At 53.1% G+C, this 15597-nt stretch overlaps 1 protein-coding gene across 3 annotated transcripts; it reads left to right on the top strand.

Annotated features, from left to right (window-relative positions):
• On the top strand, positions 132-14443 carry RGL3 (ral guanine nucleotide dissociation stimulator like 3). 3 transcript variants are annotated; one of them, XM_018051123.1, is made up of 19 exons: positions 132-201; positions 627-740; positions 1336-1559; positions 1723-1776; positions 1903-2117; positions 5149-5291; positions 5420-5635; positions 6837-6940; positions 7049-7133; positions 9022-9075; positions 9183-9269; positions 9466-9498; positions 9594-9715; positions 10785-10880; positions 10980-11048; positions 11133-11229; positions 12161-12229; positions 12318-12432; positions 13946-14443. In XM_018051123.1, exons 1-19 carry the CDS (start codon positions 166-168, stop codon positions 14137-14139), a joined length of 2127 nt encoding a protein of 708 aa, XP_017906612.1. In that variant the 5' UTR covers positions 132-165; the 3' UTR covers positions 14140-14443. The 3 variants fall into 3 exon arrangements, with proteins under 3 accessions (XP_017906612.1, XP_017906611.1, XP_017906613.1); XM_018051122.1 differs by having other exon boundaries at positions 12077-12229; positions 13946-14442; XM_018051124.1 differs by having other exon boundaries at positions 10785-10876; positions 13946-14028.

Here is a 15597-nt window from a genome sequence, read left to right as displayed (position 1 = left end):
GCTCGGGTCCGACAGGGCCGTCCGACAACTGTGGGTCCACTCCGCCCCGCCCCCGCACGGCCCATCCGCCCCGCCCCGCCCCGCCGGCCCAGTGCCCCGCCACTGCTCCCCAGCCGGCCCTTCCGCCTCACTCAGCCGTGCAGCAGAGCGGGCCGAGCGCGGACCATGGAGCGCACAGCAGCGGGCAAGGAGCTCGCCCTGGTAAGGGGACCTGGGGTCCCAGGATCCTACATCCCTAGCAACCCCAGGATCCAGAAACTCCAGGCTCCCAACCGTACCCTTGAACTCTCTCCACAAATTAGGCTCCTTTGAACAGCCTGGGGGTTCCTACCTCGGGCCTCTGGGCCCCTGACCCAGTGAAATGGCTGGTTCCTTTTCGCGGGGAGTCTCTGAAAGCATCTATGGGAGAGATCATAGACAGACTCCTTGAGACTGGACTCCAAAGTGCCAGCCCATCCTTCCAAGGACCAGAGAGGAGGGTACCCGCGGCGCCGAGGGATTTCCCTGAGCCTGGGCCGGGAAGGGAGGATGAAACTAGAGGGCCCAGGCTTGAGTCCACTGGAGAGGTGGGCAGTGGTCCCGGGACCCTTCCCTCCGCCGCGTCCTGAGCCCGCCTCCGTGTCCAGGCGCAGCTGCAGGACTGGGGAGAGGAGACCGAGGACGGCGCGGTGTACAGTGTCTCCCTGCGGCGGCAGCGCAGTCAGCGTTCGAGTCCGGGGGCAGGGCCCCAGGGCACCCAGGTGAGGAAGGGGTAGGAGGCTGGGGCGGGGCGGAAGGCGACCAGGTGAGGCGGGGCTGAATGGAGGGACGGGACTTAGAGGCGACCTGGTAAGGATGGAGTGGGGTTTAGGGGCGGCCAGGTGAGTGGGGTAGATGAGGAGGCGGGGCCAGGTGAGACCGCGGTGCTCAGCGGGACCTGGGGACTGAACTGGATGGCTGGGCTTAGGTAAGCCAGGTTTAGTGGGGCGGAGCTGGAAAGGGAGGAGGGGTCTTTAGAAGGGGCCGGGCGAGGGCAAGGTGGGGCGAAGAGCTCGGGAACGCGCCAGTGAAGCGAGGCGGGAGAGCTGAGAGCAGCCTGGGGGTAGGGATGGGGGTGGGGCTTTGGGGGGTGGGGGCGACCGGTGAACAGAGCAGAGGGCGGGCGTAGCCTGGGCGATTGAGGCTGTTCTGGGCGGGCTTCGGGTGTCGTTTATGCACGGTACGTAATAATGAACTAAGGGAGCGGGGTAGCCAGAAATAGGGTCAGGTGCAAAAGCGGTGCTCCCCAAAGACACATGGGAGATGGGTGCCGGGGCCCATTCCTCTGTGTCTCATTGCGGTCCCCCTGGCCCGCAGGCCCCCAGCCCCGCGGCCGACACCTTCCTTCATTACCGCACCAGCAAGGTGCGGGCGCTGAGGGCGGCGCGGCTGGAGCGGCTAGTGCGGGAGTTGGTGTCCGGAGACCCCGAGCAGGACCCAGGCTTCGTGCCCGCCTTCCTGGCCACCCACCGGGCCTTCGTGCCTACTGGCCGCGTGCTGGGCCTCCTCCTGCCGCCACCGGCGCCGCCACTCCCGCCCGGGTCAGTACCAACGGGAGATTCTCCAGTGCCCACCCCAGACTCTCACCTGGATGCTCGATCTACTCTCTCCGGGAGCCCTCACCCTCCCCCCAGAACCTTCCTCCTACGTCCTCTCCAGCCCTTCCCTTCTTCACCTGATTTGGGTGTGGGGGTGTCTTTCCAGGGTAGAAATCAAGAAAACAGAAGGAAGAGATCTGACTTTCAACAAGAACTTGAGGTTTGCCTCCAATAGGGTGGGGGCGGGGGGGGGCAGGGCAGAGGTCAAAGATCGGATCTGAAATGTAGGAGCTCCCGAGTCTGGAACTGTGGGATGGGCTCTGAGGTCCCACCCCCTCTTGGCCAGGGCTGTGGTGTCGGTGCTGGGCTCATGGCTGCGGGACCACCCTCAGGATTTCTGGGATCCCCCTGCCCACTCGGACCTAGGCAGTGTTTGCAGCTTTCTGGGCTGGGCAGCCCCATCAGGGGCTGAGGCCCGGGAGGCCGAAAAGCTGCTAGGAGATTTCCTGAAGGAGGCTGAGGCAGAGCAGGAGGAAGAGGAGCAGTCCCAGACACGGGCAGGTGAGCGGACTGGGGGCGTGATAGTGTCCTGAGCAGGCATTCTCCCTCCCCCAGGGATATTCTCCCCTCTGGAAGATCTACAGATCTTGGGCAAGGTCCTTAGCCCTGTCTGAGCCTCAGTTTCCCCACCTGTAAAATGAGGATAATAACCCAGTATTGTCATTTGTCCCTCACCTCCCCCCCCAACACATGACAACTATAAAGATGTTCCATCATTGGGTCAGGATATCTTGTGTTTTGGGCTACAAATCATCCTATTGCTACTTGCCTTAGGAGCCACAGAGACCTAGGTTCAAATCCCAGTTCTGCCATTTGCTGACTGTGCGACCTTGAATAAGTCACTTCACCTCTCTGAGCCTGTTTCCTGGGGGCAATGACAGTACTTACCACATTGGCTTCGTTCATTCAACAAATAAACTGTTGATAGGAGCTCCCTGTTCCCTGGGGAAGACAAGTAATTGGTGGACAAGTAAATAAGTAATGAGGGCTTTGCAGGCAGATTCTTTACTATCTGAGCCACCAGGGAAACCCAATGAAGGCTTGGCAAATAGTATTATTTTCATTATTGTTGGATGTCAGCAAACTATCTGGCCTTTAATAGAAAAGTTTGCTAAGAATTTCCTGGAGGTCCAGTGGTTAATACATTGCACTCGTGTGCAAGGATGCAGGTTCAATTCCTCGTCAGGGAACTAAGATCCCACATGCTGAGCTTGCCAACCTCTGTTGTAGAGAGCTTTGGAAGGAAGGAAAAATATCCACATACTTCATTCAAACCTTCAGATCTCCTCCCAACAGATACAGCCTCCCACTCTGAGTCCTTTTACCTGCCTTATTTTTCTTCATAGCATCCATTGGTCGTGTCCCCAACTCTGTCCCCAGAGTCAGTTACAAGATGGGTCTATTTATTGAATAATTGCATCCTGCTTATAAAATATCATCTTTCACCCATCTGTGTTTGATCTGATCCCTATCACAAAAGCCTCATAACCTTAATCCATTCTTTAATCTTTAGACTAATCTGGCCACATTTCTCTCTGCTTTACAAAGTAGCAGCCACTTCTCTCCCCTAGAGACAAAGTCTGTTTTATCCCTTCGGCTTCTCTCTTGGTTACTAAATATCTTTCTTCCTTTGCCTTCAAGATTTCTCCAGCTTATTGCAAGTCATCCAAGCTGCACAGACTAGTGAGGTAGCTACTAGCCCCATGCGGCTATTGAAATTGAAGTTAATTAACATTAAATAAAAATTAGAATCAGTTCTTTGGTCACACTAGCCACATTTCTAGTGCTCAGTAACCACATCGGGCAGCACAGATAGAAAATATTTTCACCACTGCAAAAAATTCTATTGAAAAGGCTAGCCTAAACTGTGAGTATTTGAGGTCAGAGAAGAAAAATGAACATTTATTGAATACCAACTGTATGCCAGGCTCTGGGAACTTTAACATGTTTATTTGGGGGTTACTTTTTACCATGATTTCAAACACATACAGAAATAGAGAGTAGTGTAAAGAACACTCACACACCCCTCACTTATTTTCAACAATTATCAGTTTTAAAATATTTATTTATTTGGCTGCACAGGGTCTTAGTTGTGGCACGCAGAATCTTCAGTCTTCCTCGGGGCATGCAAAATATTTAGTTGTGTCAGATGAACTCTTAGTTGAGGCATGTAGGATCTTGTTCTCTGACCAGAAATCGAACACAGACCCCTGCATTGAGAGTGCAGAATCTTAGTCATTGGACCACCAGGGAACTCCCTCCTATGCTCACTTTAAAACTAATATTTTGCAATACCACCTGTCCAAATATGAAATGAACAACAGGTAATTAACTGAACTTAAAAATAATAATATATTGCAACAGTAATAGGAAGGAGAAAGAAGACAAAAGCAATTTACACAGCAGTGTTGGTATGTCAGTGTCTGGGCATGCCTCGCTAGAAGACATAATGGAGTTGACCAGTGCCTTCACCTGCCATAGCATCACAGTGAGTATGGAAACCACAGACTAATGCAGGGGAGTGTACCAACGACAAAGATTCCATAGCACAGATGTTAGTGACATCGATTTCCAAAATGGTGAACACTTGCAATTTCCATATAAAACAAAGTCCAGGCTCTCACAGTCCTTGCATTCCTGGAGCCAAAATGATTAGTGTTTATGAACAAGACTGGGCTTCCCAGGAGGCTCGATAGTAAAGAATCCGTTTGCCAGTTCAGGAAACACAGGTTCAATCCCTGGGTTGGGAAGATCCCCTGGAGAAGGAAATGGCAACCCACTCCAATATTCTTGCCTGGGAAATCCCATGGGCAAAAGGAGCCTGGCAGGCTATGGCCCACGGGGTTACAGAAGAGTTGGACACGACTGAGCAACTAAATAGCAACATGAGCAAGATAGTTGGGTTCTAGGTGCAGATTATTGTAAATAGGTTTTTTAAGGACACAAATTTGGAGGGACATTTGGAGGCTGGGTGTTAAACGATTCTTCACTATGCATGTCTGGATTTCCAAAGTGTCCCCTAGGGGGCGCCACCATTGACCGCCCCCTTCCCCCCGACCTTGAGAAAAATAATTTATATTTATTGAGTACTTTATAGGAGTCTGGTATGCGTGATCTCATTTGATTTTTTTGATCCATACTTTTGATGAATCAATAATGAATTAGTGTTTTCACACTTGGAAAAAATAAAGCCAGATGAGGAAACCAAGGCACAGAGAGGTTAAAAACTTGTTTTAATTCACACAGCTAGCCCAGTGGATCAATTTGGATTCGAACGTGGGACATTAAGACAATGTCTTAACCTTCCCTTAACCACATGGTTGGGCTTCCCTGGTGGCTCAGTGGTAAAGACTGCTTGCCAATGCAGGAGATGTAGGAGACAAGGGTTCGATCCCTGGGTGGGGAAGATCTCCTGAGGAAGGGAATGGCTGCCCACTCCAGTATTCTTGCCTGGAGAATCCCATGGACAGAGGAGCTTGGTGGCCTTCAGTCGGACTGAGCGTTTAAGCTCACCTAGTCAATGCTCCCTCAGGACCCCCTGGGACTGCCCAGATCCTCTGCCCAGACTCCCCGGTGGGCTGCCTGGAAAACGAGGAGGGCCTCGTGTGGGAAGGCCCTGAGCTTCTGGACTTCAGTGTAGACGATGTGGCGGAGCAGCTGACCCTGATGGACGTGGTGAGTATCAGAGCCGGCCCGCGCGGGCAGGGGCTGGGATAGGGGACGGGTATCGGGTTGGGGAGGGAGGAGGAGTTGGGGGAGATCCCTCTGAGCTCAGATTCCACCCTCTTCCACCCCCTGCTCAGGAGCTCTTCTCGCGCCTGCGGCCCTTCGAGTGCCTGGGCTCCGTGTGGTCGCAGCGGGACCGGCCGGGGGCCGCAAGCATCGCCCCCACTGTGCGCGCCACCGTGACCCAGTTCAACACAGTGACCGGCTGCGTGCTGGGCTCAGTGCTGGGGGAACCGGGCCTGGCCGCCCCGCAGAGGGCGCAGCGGCTGGAGAAGTGGATCCGCATAGCTCAGGTGCGTCTCTGGCGGGAGCGTGGGGGCAAGACATGCGCGAAGCCGAGGCTCAGTGAGAGAGGCTGGGGGCGGGCAGAAGGCCAAGGACCGGTCTCTGGAAAAGCGGAGGGTTGAGGCTGGGAGGTGCCTAAGGGAAAGTCCAGCACGTGGCCTTGAGCCGCAGAGGGTTCAGTTCAGTTCAGTCGCTCAGTCGTGCGGACTCTTTGCGACCCCATGGAATGCAGCACGCCAGGCCTCCCTGTCCGTCACCAACTCCCTAAGCTGCTCATCTCATCTTCTGTGGTCCGGTCCCCTTCTCCTCCCGTCTTCAATCTTTCCCAGCACCAGGGTCTTTTCTAATGAGTGAGGTTCTTCGCATCAGGTGGCCAAAGTATTGTAGCTTCAGCATCAGTCCTTCCAATGAATTCAGGACTGATTTCCTTTAGGACTGACTGGTTTGAGTCCTCGAAGTCCAAGGAGTGGCTGAGAGTACTCCGTGTTGGTTAAGGAATAATAAGGGTGGGATGATGGGTTTCCATTGCAGCTCAGTTGTATGGGCTTCATTGTAGCTCAATCTGCCTGCAATGCAGGAGACCCTGGTTTGGCTCCTGGGTCGGGAAAATACCCTGGAGAAGAAAACGGCAATCCACTCCAGTATTCCTGCCTGGAGAACTCCCATGGATAGAGGAGCCTGGCAGGCTACAGTCCATGGGGTCACAAAGAGTCAGACAGGAGTGAGCAACTAAACCACCACCACAAGGATGGGATGGGTGTACTGTGGAAGGAATAGGCTTGGTACCAAGCCAAGGAAAGGAGGTGGAGGTCTTGAAAGAGCCTGGTGGAGGTGGGGCCTCTGGGTAGAGAGGAAAAGTAGCACTGGGGCCCAGGAAAGGGAGTGGGGGCGAGGCAAGGCAAGGGGACCAGAGGTTGACACCTGGAGTGAGACTTAGGTTGAGGATGAGGAGTCTGGAACTAGGAGATGCTATGGGTCCATCTAGGGCCCAGGGAGAAGTAAGGAGTGGGGACCCGGAAAGCCAAGGTCAGACAAAGGGTACGGAGAGGTAGGTCGGGGAAGAGGCCGAATCCGGGTAGCTTGTCAGATGTGGGGCGAGATGTAAGGGTTTGACCTGGGGTCACAAGTCACGGGATCAAAGGTGGATCATACTTGGGGATCAGGCAGGTGTGAGGTGTGACCAGCACCCCATCCACCCCGCCCCCCCAGCGCTGCCGGGAACTGCGGAACTTCTCCTCCCTGCGCGCCATCCTGTCCGCCCTGCAGTCTAACCCCATCTACAGGCTGAAGCGCAGCTGGGGCGCCGTGAGCCGGTGACCAGGGACTGGGGGTGGGGGCACTGGGGTGGGACCTCTCGCCCACCGCATCCCCGCTCTGACTCTTCCCATGGCCACCCGTGACTCCTCTCCTGTCCTCCCCAGGGAACCATTATCCACTTTCAGGAAACTTGCCCAAATTTTCTCCGATGAGAACAACCATCTGAGCAGCAGAGAGATTCTCTCCCAGGTACGGATGGGTGAGGCCCCCGCAGATCCCAGGCCCAGGAAAGGGCCATTGCTTGCCATTGTCATAACACTAAGCATCCTTTCCCATTCCTCTCGAGCATGGCCTTCCTCCTGTTTGTAGGCAGCCCTGTGTTTTTGCTGCTTCTGCTGCCCTCATCAGAGCTCACACTTGATGGCTGCCTTATTTACTCATTCAACAAATACCAGAAGCTACAGTGAAAAGGTCACTGAAGGTCAGAGTCACGGCAAAGAGTGAAAAAAAAAATTGTGCTAAGGACTTGACTTTGATAAGCAAAACAAAACAAACAAAAAAATGTGCCAACGAGTCTGACTTACTGCAGGCAAGATTTAGGTTCGACTGCAATTAGGTGCTGGTTCTTGGGGGTGAATCCAGAATAGAGACTTCCCTGGTGGTCCAGTGGTTAAGACTCTGAGTTCCTGATGCAGGGGACATGGGTTCGATTCCTGGTCGGGGAACTAAGATCGCACATACTGCAGCACAGTCAAAAACTGCAGAATAGATGGCACTAGAAGTCTGTTCTTCCGCCAAGAACGTTCCTCCCACCCTCTGCAGGTGTCTCCCCCAGTGTCCCCACCTCTGAGAGGCCCTCCCTATAGCCCCCACACCTCCACTCTACCCCCACTGCCCTTATCTCTGCCTGTCCTTAGATTACACATCTAACTTGGTTGTTGCTGTTTCGCCATGGCTGATGTCTGCTCTATGAAATTTTGTCAGAAATTTTGTCTGTTTTGTTCACTGCTGCCTCCCCAGCACTCCAAAAAGTGCCTGGCCCAGAGTAGGTGATCAGTAAATAAAGCGAACAAATGTCTCAAATAAGGATGCGAGCTCAAGGAACTCTGCATTAAGCACATAGTGTGTGCCAGGCAGTTGCCAGGAGGCTCAGCCACAAAGACACAAACACACTTTCCTCCCCTTGGAGGGCTTCAGGCCCTCGATGGGGACACACACAATTAATTGCCCCAGCAATTATATCACTAATTACCAGGCAGAACAATGCTGGGAAGGCAAAGTTCAGGGCATTGCTTGGGAGGGGTCGCCAGGTACAAGGATTCTCACCTGTGTTATAGGCCAGCCTTGGGGTCCACGGCATCCACAAGCCCCATCTCTCATCATCCGCTGTGGGGCGTGCCTCCTGCTGCTTATCTGCTCTCTCCTCCTCCCCCCTGTTCACTTTCCCTTGGGTATGGCTGTCCTGGAGGTATCTTCCCTGAGGGAGGGGTCAAAGAGACCCTAGGACTACTCAGTGCTTCTCCTCCCCCTCAGTTAGTTCAGTCACTCAGTCACGTTCAACTCTTTGCAACCCCATGGACTGCAACATGCCAGGCTTCCCTGTCCATCACCAGCTCCCAGAGCTTGCTCAAACTCATGTCCATCGAGTCAGTGATGCCATCCAACCATCTCATCCTCTGTCGTCCCCTTCTCCTCCTGCCTTCCCCAGCACCAGGGTCTTTTCTAATGAGTCAGTTCTTAGCATCAGGTGGCCAAAGTATTGGAGCTTCAGCTTCAGCATCAGTCCTTCCAGTGAATATTCAGGACTGATTTCCTTTAGGATTGACTGGTTTGATCTCCCTGCAGTCCAAGGGACTCTCAAGAGTCTTTTCTAACACCACAGTTAAAAAGCACCAGTTCTTTGGTGCTCAGCTTTCTTTATGGGCCAACTCTCACATCCATACATGACTACTGGAAAAACCACAGCTTTGACTAGATGGACCTTTTTTGGAAAAGTAATGTCTCTGCTTTTTAATATGCTGTCTAGGTTTGTCATAGCTTTTCTTCCAAGGAGCGAGCATCTTTTCATTTCATGGCTGCAGTCACCATCTGCAGTGATTTTGGAACCTAAGAAAATAAAGTCTCTCACTGTTTCCAGGAGGCAACTCAGGGGCCCCAAGAGGAGGATGCCCCTGCAGGAAGCCCGTCCTCGGTGAGTGATGTGGTTTGAGATGAGAGACAAGTGGGATGCTGGGGCAGGGGGTGGAGCCTGATGGGGTCACTGATGCCTGAGAGTGACTGGAGCTCTGGGGGCCACAGAAACGGCCCCCAGGCCCCATCCCCTACCTTGGCACCTTTCTCACGGACCTGGTAATGCTGGATACCGCCCTGCCGGATATGCTGAAGGTGTGAGCCCTGACTCTTGACTCCTTACCCTCAGCATGGTGGGCCTCCTGACCTCTCACCCTTGACCTTGCCCATGCTCCCTGACCCCAGCTCCCTTAGTGCATGGGGTTCCTGATATCCCAGCTCCTGACCTTAATCCTCGAACCCTGACCTTGGAGTCTGAACTGTCTCCAGTTCAGACAAAGTTTGTCCCCAGGGGGATCTCATCAACTTTGAGAAGAGGAGGAAGGTAAGGGGGAGCTGTGGTGGGCAGGGGTGGAGGTGGGGAGGGGGTCCAGGGTTGGGACAGAGCATGGGCAGAGGTCTCAGAGGCCACCCCCTCAGGAGTGGGAGATCCTGGCCCGCATCCAGCAGCTGCAGAGACGCTGTCAGAGCTACTGCCTGAGCCCCCGCCCGCCCATCCTGGCCGCCCTGCGTGCCCAGCACAAGCTCAGCGAGGAGCAGAGGTGACAACTTGTGGCCTGTCTGACAGCGCCTCCCCAACCCTGATCCTGGATGACACCCCAGATCCGCACACCCCATGCACCTCCCCAGCTCCTCAGATCTCCTCCTGAGCCTTCGCCTCACCCCCCGCCAGCCTGTCACCTGACATTGTCTCCAGCCCAGTCGAGGGCCCCAGTTGCCCTCTGACCCCAAACTTTGACCTCATCTGACTTTCTTTCCTTTCTTTTTTATTTTTTTGAAAAGTAACTTTCTTTACTTTTGGCTGCTCGGGCTTTTCTGCAGCTGCAGCGAGTGTGGTCACCCTCTGTTTCTGGTGCACTGCGTTCTCATTGTAACGGCTTCTTTTGCTGTGGAGCATGGGCTCCAGGCACACAGGCTTTGGTAGTTGTGGCTCCTGGACTCTAGAGCACAGGGTCAGTCGTTGTGATGCCTGGGCTTAGTTGTGCCACAGCCTGTGGGATCTTCCCAGATCGAGGATGGAACCAGTGTCTCCTGCATTGGCAGGCAGATTCTTTACCACTGAGCCACCAGGGAAGCCCTCATGTGACTTTTGGACTTCAGCATTTAATGTGTAGCTGGCTGTTCCACTCACCATTCTATCTTTTCTCTTCCCCACCTCTGGCCCTATCTGACCCATGACCCACCTCTGAATCTCTGAGCCCAATCATTGACCCCCAGTTCTGAGTAACTGACTCCAACTTTGACATACATCTGACTCATGACCCCCATTAGGTTGACCCCAATTCAACTGTACCAACTCATTCTATTGAATCCATGACCCTAATCATTGACCCCAGTGATTATCTGACCTTGAACTCTATCCTTGACCCAATCTGACTCCTCAGTCCCACTCTATGAATCCCTGTGTGTCCTGCTAACCAAGCCATCTCATCTAATCACTGATAAGACCCTGAAACTGTAATACCCACATTTATTACCCTGATCTTGACATTGGGTGCCTAATTCCTGGCTGTACCCTCCCTCTACCCCCACACACACCCAAAACCCAGCTCCTAACTGAACCTAATTCACTTCTTAACCCACCCATCCATCTACATCTTGACCCCTCAGCTATCGCATCTCCCGGGTCATTGAGCCACCAGCCTCCTCCTGCCCCAGCTCCCCACGCATCCGACGGCAAATCAGCCTGACCAAGCGCCTCAGTGCGTGAGTTTCAGGGAGTATGTGGTGGGTGACGTGGGCAGGGATGGGATCTGCTCCCGGGTCTGGGTTTGGTCTTCACGTCATCCTGTTCCCTATTTTCAGGAAGCTGTCCCGGGAGAGAGTTTCATCCCCTGGTGGAAGTCCTGGGGATCCCTCATCCTCCACCTCAAGGTGAGCATCCCATCTGATGAAGGGACTGGAGAGGGGTCAGAGTTCAGGCCAGCCACCCCACTTCAGACTCTGTGTCTCCCCCAGTCTGTCCCCAGCATCCCCTCCGTCCAGTCCTAGAACCAAGGACCCTCCTACAGGCAGTCCTCCAGCCTCTCCAGGGCCCCAGAGCCCCAGCACCAAGGTACCAAGACTATGTGTACACGTGGGACTGCAGGCACCCAGGGCTGTTGTGTGTGTGTGTGTGTGTGTGTGTGTGTGTGTGCGCACACACACAGGATTTCGCAGCCAGGTATGTGCACAGGAGACCATGAACACAGTTGACTCAGCACTCTGAGCATATGTCTGGGAAACTGCATGCATCTCCACGGACCCACTTAAGGGACTGTCCATCACTTATGCTCAGATCTGGACAAGAGCTTCCACTTACCCACAAGGCACTCTGGGTTGCAGTCACTACTTTTGTAAGGATATGTGTTTTCCCAGGAATGGGCTTCCCTGGTGGCTCAGCAGTAAAGAACCCACTTGCGATGCAGGAAATACATATTCAGTTCCTGGGTCAGGAAGGTCCCCTGAAGAAGGGCATGGCGACCCACTCCAGTCTTCTTGCCTGGAGCATCCCATGGACAGAGGAGCCTGGTGGGCTGTAGTCCATAGGGTTGCAAAGAATTGGACATGACTTAGCACAAACATAAGAGTTTGCATAGCTGGAGGGAAAATGCTGGCATGAATAGCCATAGTATCCATGGGCCCTGTGCAGAGCATTTCGTGTTCATGGGCTTGTGCCCATCCAACAAATGTGAGCAAATGTGGGCACTCGCTGCTCTCAGGTTACACTGGGTTTCTTGTGTGTGAACACGAGTCACGTGTCAATTTCTATAACAGCATAAAGGTCTGTATGGGATGGGATGGCATAGATACCCTAATTGCACGTCCCCAGGCTCAGGGTACGCAGGAAGATGTGTTGAATACAATGAGGGGCGGGGGCCCTCATGCTCTCCCTGCTCATCACCCAACCCTGCTCTCCACAGCTGCCCCTGAGCCCAGACCTGCCAGGCCCCTGGCCCCTGGCCCCGCCCTTGAGTGGCCCTCATATCTCTCTCCCTGGGCAGCAGGGCTCAGAGGCCCGCGTCATCCGGGTCAGCATCGACAACGACCACGGCAATCTGTATCGGAGCATCTTGGTGAGGAGCTGAGCCTGAGACCTGCTGGGGACAGCCCTGCCCTTGGGGCTTGGGTGGTCATCCCTTACCTGCCAGCCTCTCTTTGCAGCTCACTAGTCAGGACAAGGCCCCCAGCGTGGTCCAGCGAGCCTTGGAAAAACACAATGTGGCCCAGCCCTTGGTCCGGGACTATCAGCTCTTCCAAGTCCTTCCTGGGGACAGGGGTGAGCAAGGACAGCTTGGAGCCTGGGCTAAGGGGCAGTTGGCTGGGGAGGACGGCAGGCTGACCAGGGTGGTTCTGGAACAGAGTAGGGGTGAGATGCAGCAGGGTGGGGTTAAGAGGCAGAAAAATATTGATGCCTCCCTTAGGTGGGATCATGAGGTTGCCCTAGCTCAGTGTGAGGGAAGGGGGCACCAAAAGTGTCTTCCTAGGATTTATGGGGAAATGAGATTGTCGGGGAACCAGTGGGAGAGGGAGTGTAGAAGGTCATCTGGGCTTCGATCTGTAGAATTGTGAGGTTGTTTGGGCTCAACCTCGTGGAGCACAAGACTGAAGGGAGGGTCTGGGCTTGGATCTGAGGCGAAATGAGTTTGTCCAAGTTTGGTATGGGGACTCTGAAGTTACTTGAACTTGGCGTGGGAGAGGGCCACGTGGTACTGAAATTCAGGGTAGGAAACGAGATTGTTCAATGTAAAGTGAGTAGAAATTTGTCTGCTTTTAAAGAGAGAGAGGTAACAGGGAACTATATTGAATATCCTGTGACAAACCTTAATTGAAAAGAGTATGTAAAAGCATATATGCGGGCTTCCGTGGTGACTGAGATGGGAAAGAATCTGCCTCAGTGAAAGAGACCAGGGTTCAGTCTGGGTTGGGAAGATCCCCTGGAGAAGGGCATGGCAACCCACTCCAGTATTCTTGCTTGGAGAATTCCATGGACAGAGGAGCCTGGCAGGCTACAGTCCGCAGGGCTGCAACACCACTAAGCGACTGACAGTTTCACTTTCTTCATATAGATATATATGTATGAATAACTAAGTCACCTTGCTGTACAGGAGAAATTAACAACACATTGTAAATCGACTTCACTTCAATTAAACGTTTTAAGAAATGAAAAAAATACATATAAAGGAGGGAGAGGCAAGACACTGACATGCTAGGGAATTCCCTGGCAGTCCAGTGATTAGGACTCCACACTTCCACTGCTAGGGGCCTGGGTTCGATCCCTGGTTGGGGAACTAAGATCCTGCAAGCTGTGTGGCGCAGCCAAAAGAAAAAAAACGACTGACATGCTAAAGGGATATATGAGGTTGTTCACATGACAAGTGTGAGGGTTGTACAGGCTGGAAGTGGGAAGTCAGAAGTTGTCCTAGTTTATGGTGAGAGCAGCGTGAACTTGGCTGGGAGTCGGCAGCATGGGAGAGGGTGGGGTGAGCAGGAAGTTGATCACGGTGGGAGGCCTGACTTTGCTCAAGCTTGCAGTGCAGGTTGTCTAGACTCCAGGGGAAATAGGAGGAGGTTGCCCAGGTTCACAGTGGGGGAGACATGAGGTGGTGCAGGCTTGGAGTGCGAAGTTGTCTAGATTTCCAATGAGAGGGGAATGAGGTTGGCTTAGCACTGGCTGGAGGGGTCCAAGATTGTTCAGGTTGCGTGGTGAGTGGTAGAAGGCTCCCTATGTCCTTTGTGGGGGCAGTGCCAGGTTGTGTGAGCCTTTCACCATCTTCTCCATGCTTGGCCAGAGCTCCTGATTCCTGACAACGCCAACGTGTTCTATGCCATGAGTCCAGCCGCCCCTGGAGACTTCGTCCTGCGGCGGAAGGAGGGGGCCCAGCACACAACCTCAGTCTCCCTACCCTCTCCAGGATATGGGCCTCATGGGCAGCAAGGGGTCTGGCTTCTATCACCAGGAGGCGGGGAGGGGCCTCCTCTGTGAAAAGCTCCAATTCCCCAGTAGAGGTCATTGTGCTCCATACCCTGTAACCGCTCCCCCGCCACCATTTTATTGGACCTCACCTCTCTGACCCTCTTGGCACCAGATCCCTATTCCAAAGACACCAGCCCGTGGGGTGGCTGGTGGAGAGCTTCATCTTATAGAAAGGGGTGGGGTGCCAGGGCTCAGACCCTCCCCCAGAGAAACCTTGTAACTATTGGAGACACTCCAAAAGTGGCAAAAATGGATGAAAACAGTGACCAGAGTTATAAAACAGGAGTCAGTCTTGTTTGTTCTGCGCCTATGCCCCAAGTCTACTCTTCATTAGGATAAAAATTTAAATAAGCAAAGAAGGGCTTCCCTGGTGGCTCAGTAGTAAAGAGCCCGCCTGCCCACACAGGAGACACGGGATCCATCCCTGGTCTGGGAAGATCCCACGTGCTGTAGAGCAACTAAGCCCATGTGCCGCAACTACTGAGCGTGTGCTTTAGAGCCTGGGAACCCAACTGCTGAGCCCATGTACTGCATCTCTGAAGTGTGCAAGCTCTAGAGCCTGAGTCCACAGCAAGAGAAGCCACCACAATGAGAAAGCTGCACGCCGCAGCTAAAGAGTAGCCCCCGCCTGCTGCCTAAAGAAAATCCTGTGCAGCAATGAAGACCCAGCACGTCCAAAAACAAATAAATAAAAATTTAAAAAGAAAAGACAAACTAAGAGCCCTCAGAAAGGGGTTGAGTGAGGCATGGCTGACACCAGCAGCGGGTGGGAGTGGGGTTCTGTCACACACAGAGGGTTCAGGACTCTGTCCCTCAGCATTGTTGCGGTAATATAATTCTTTCCTGCTGTGTTTATGGGAGAGGGAAGAAATGAAATTCCATCAGGACTTGAGACAAATAACATCATCATGTGAAAAACAATCATAACAACAACAGCAACAACAATAATAATACCCAGTTATGAACTCCCACTCTGCTAGACATCAACTATGGGCTTTATATCTAACTGTATTAATAAGGGTTCTTGCTATTTCAAGTGATCAAAAACTCAATTCAAACAGGTATGGGCAAAAAAATAGAAATGAATGCCCCTGTAATTGAAAGTTCCATGGGGCCAGCTGCAGGCACTGTTGGATCCAGGGACTCAAAAGATGTCACCAGGACTTGTAACAGAGTCTCTTGCCTCTGATTTTCTCTGAGAATGAGACTGTCCATTGACTCCCGAAATCCAATAACCTTCTACGGTTACAGAAACACTGATTTTGCAACTGGCTACCCAGGGTAAAGACTGCATTTCCAGTCTCCCTTGCAGTGAAATGTGGTCATATGATCAAGTCTCAGCCAATGAGTTGTAAAGGGAAAGGATGTGGGTACATTCCAGGCTCTGCCCTTAAAGAGAAGGGGTATGTCCTCTCCTGCCTTTTTTTGCCTTGGGTTGATTAGAATGAAGATATGGAGTGGATCAGC

This window comes from Capra hircus, chromosome 7, assembly GCF_001704415.2.
Source record: "Capra hircus breed San Clemente chromosome 7, ASM170441v1, whole genome shotgun sequence".
NCBI classification, from domain to species: Eukaryota; Metazoa; Chordata; class Mammalia; order Artiodactyla; family Bovidae; genus Capra; species Capra hircus.
The sequence above is the reverse complement of the archived record's forward strand: the minus strand, read 5'-3'. Positions and strand labels throughout refer to the sequence as shown.

Coding starts and splice junctions, on each gene's coding strand:
- RGL3 (XM_018051122.1), top strand. CDS start 166: ATGGAGCGCACAGCAGCGGGCAAGGAGCTCGCCCTG. Junction 9,076..9,182: donor CTGCAGGAAGCCCGTCCTCG/GTGAGTGATGTG, acceptor TGGGGGCCACAG/AAACGGCCCCCAGGCCCCAT. Junction 12,433..13,945: donor AGTCCTTCCTGGGGACAGGG/GTGAGCAAGGAC, acceptor ATGCTTGGCCAG/AGCTCCTGATTCCTGACAAC.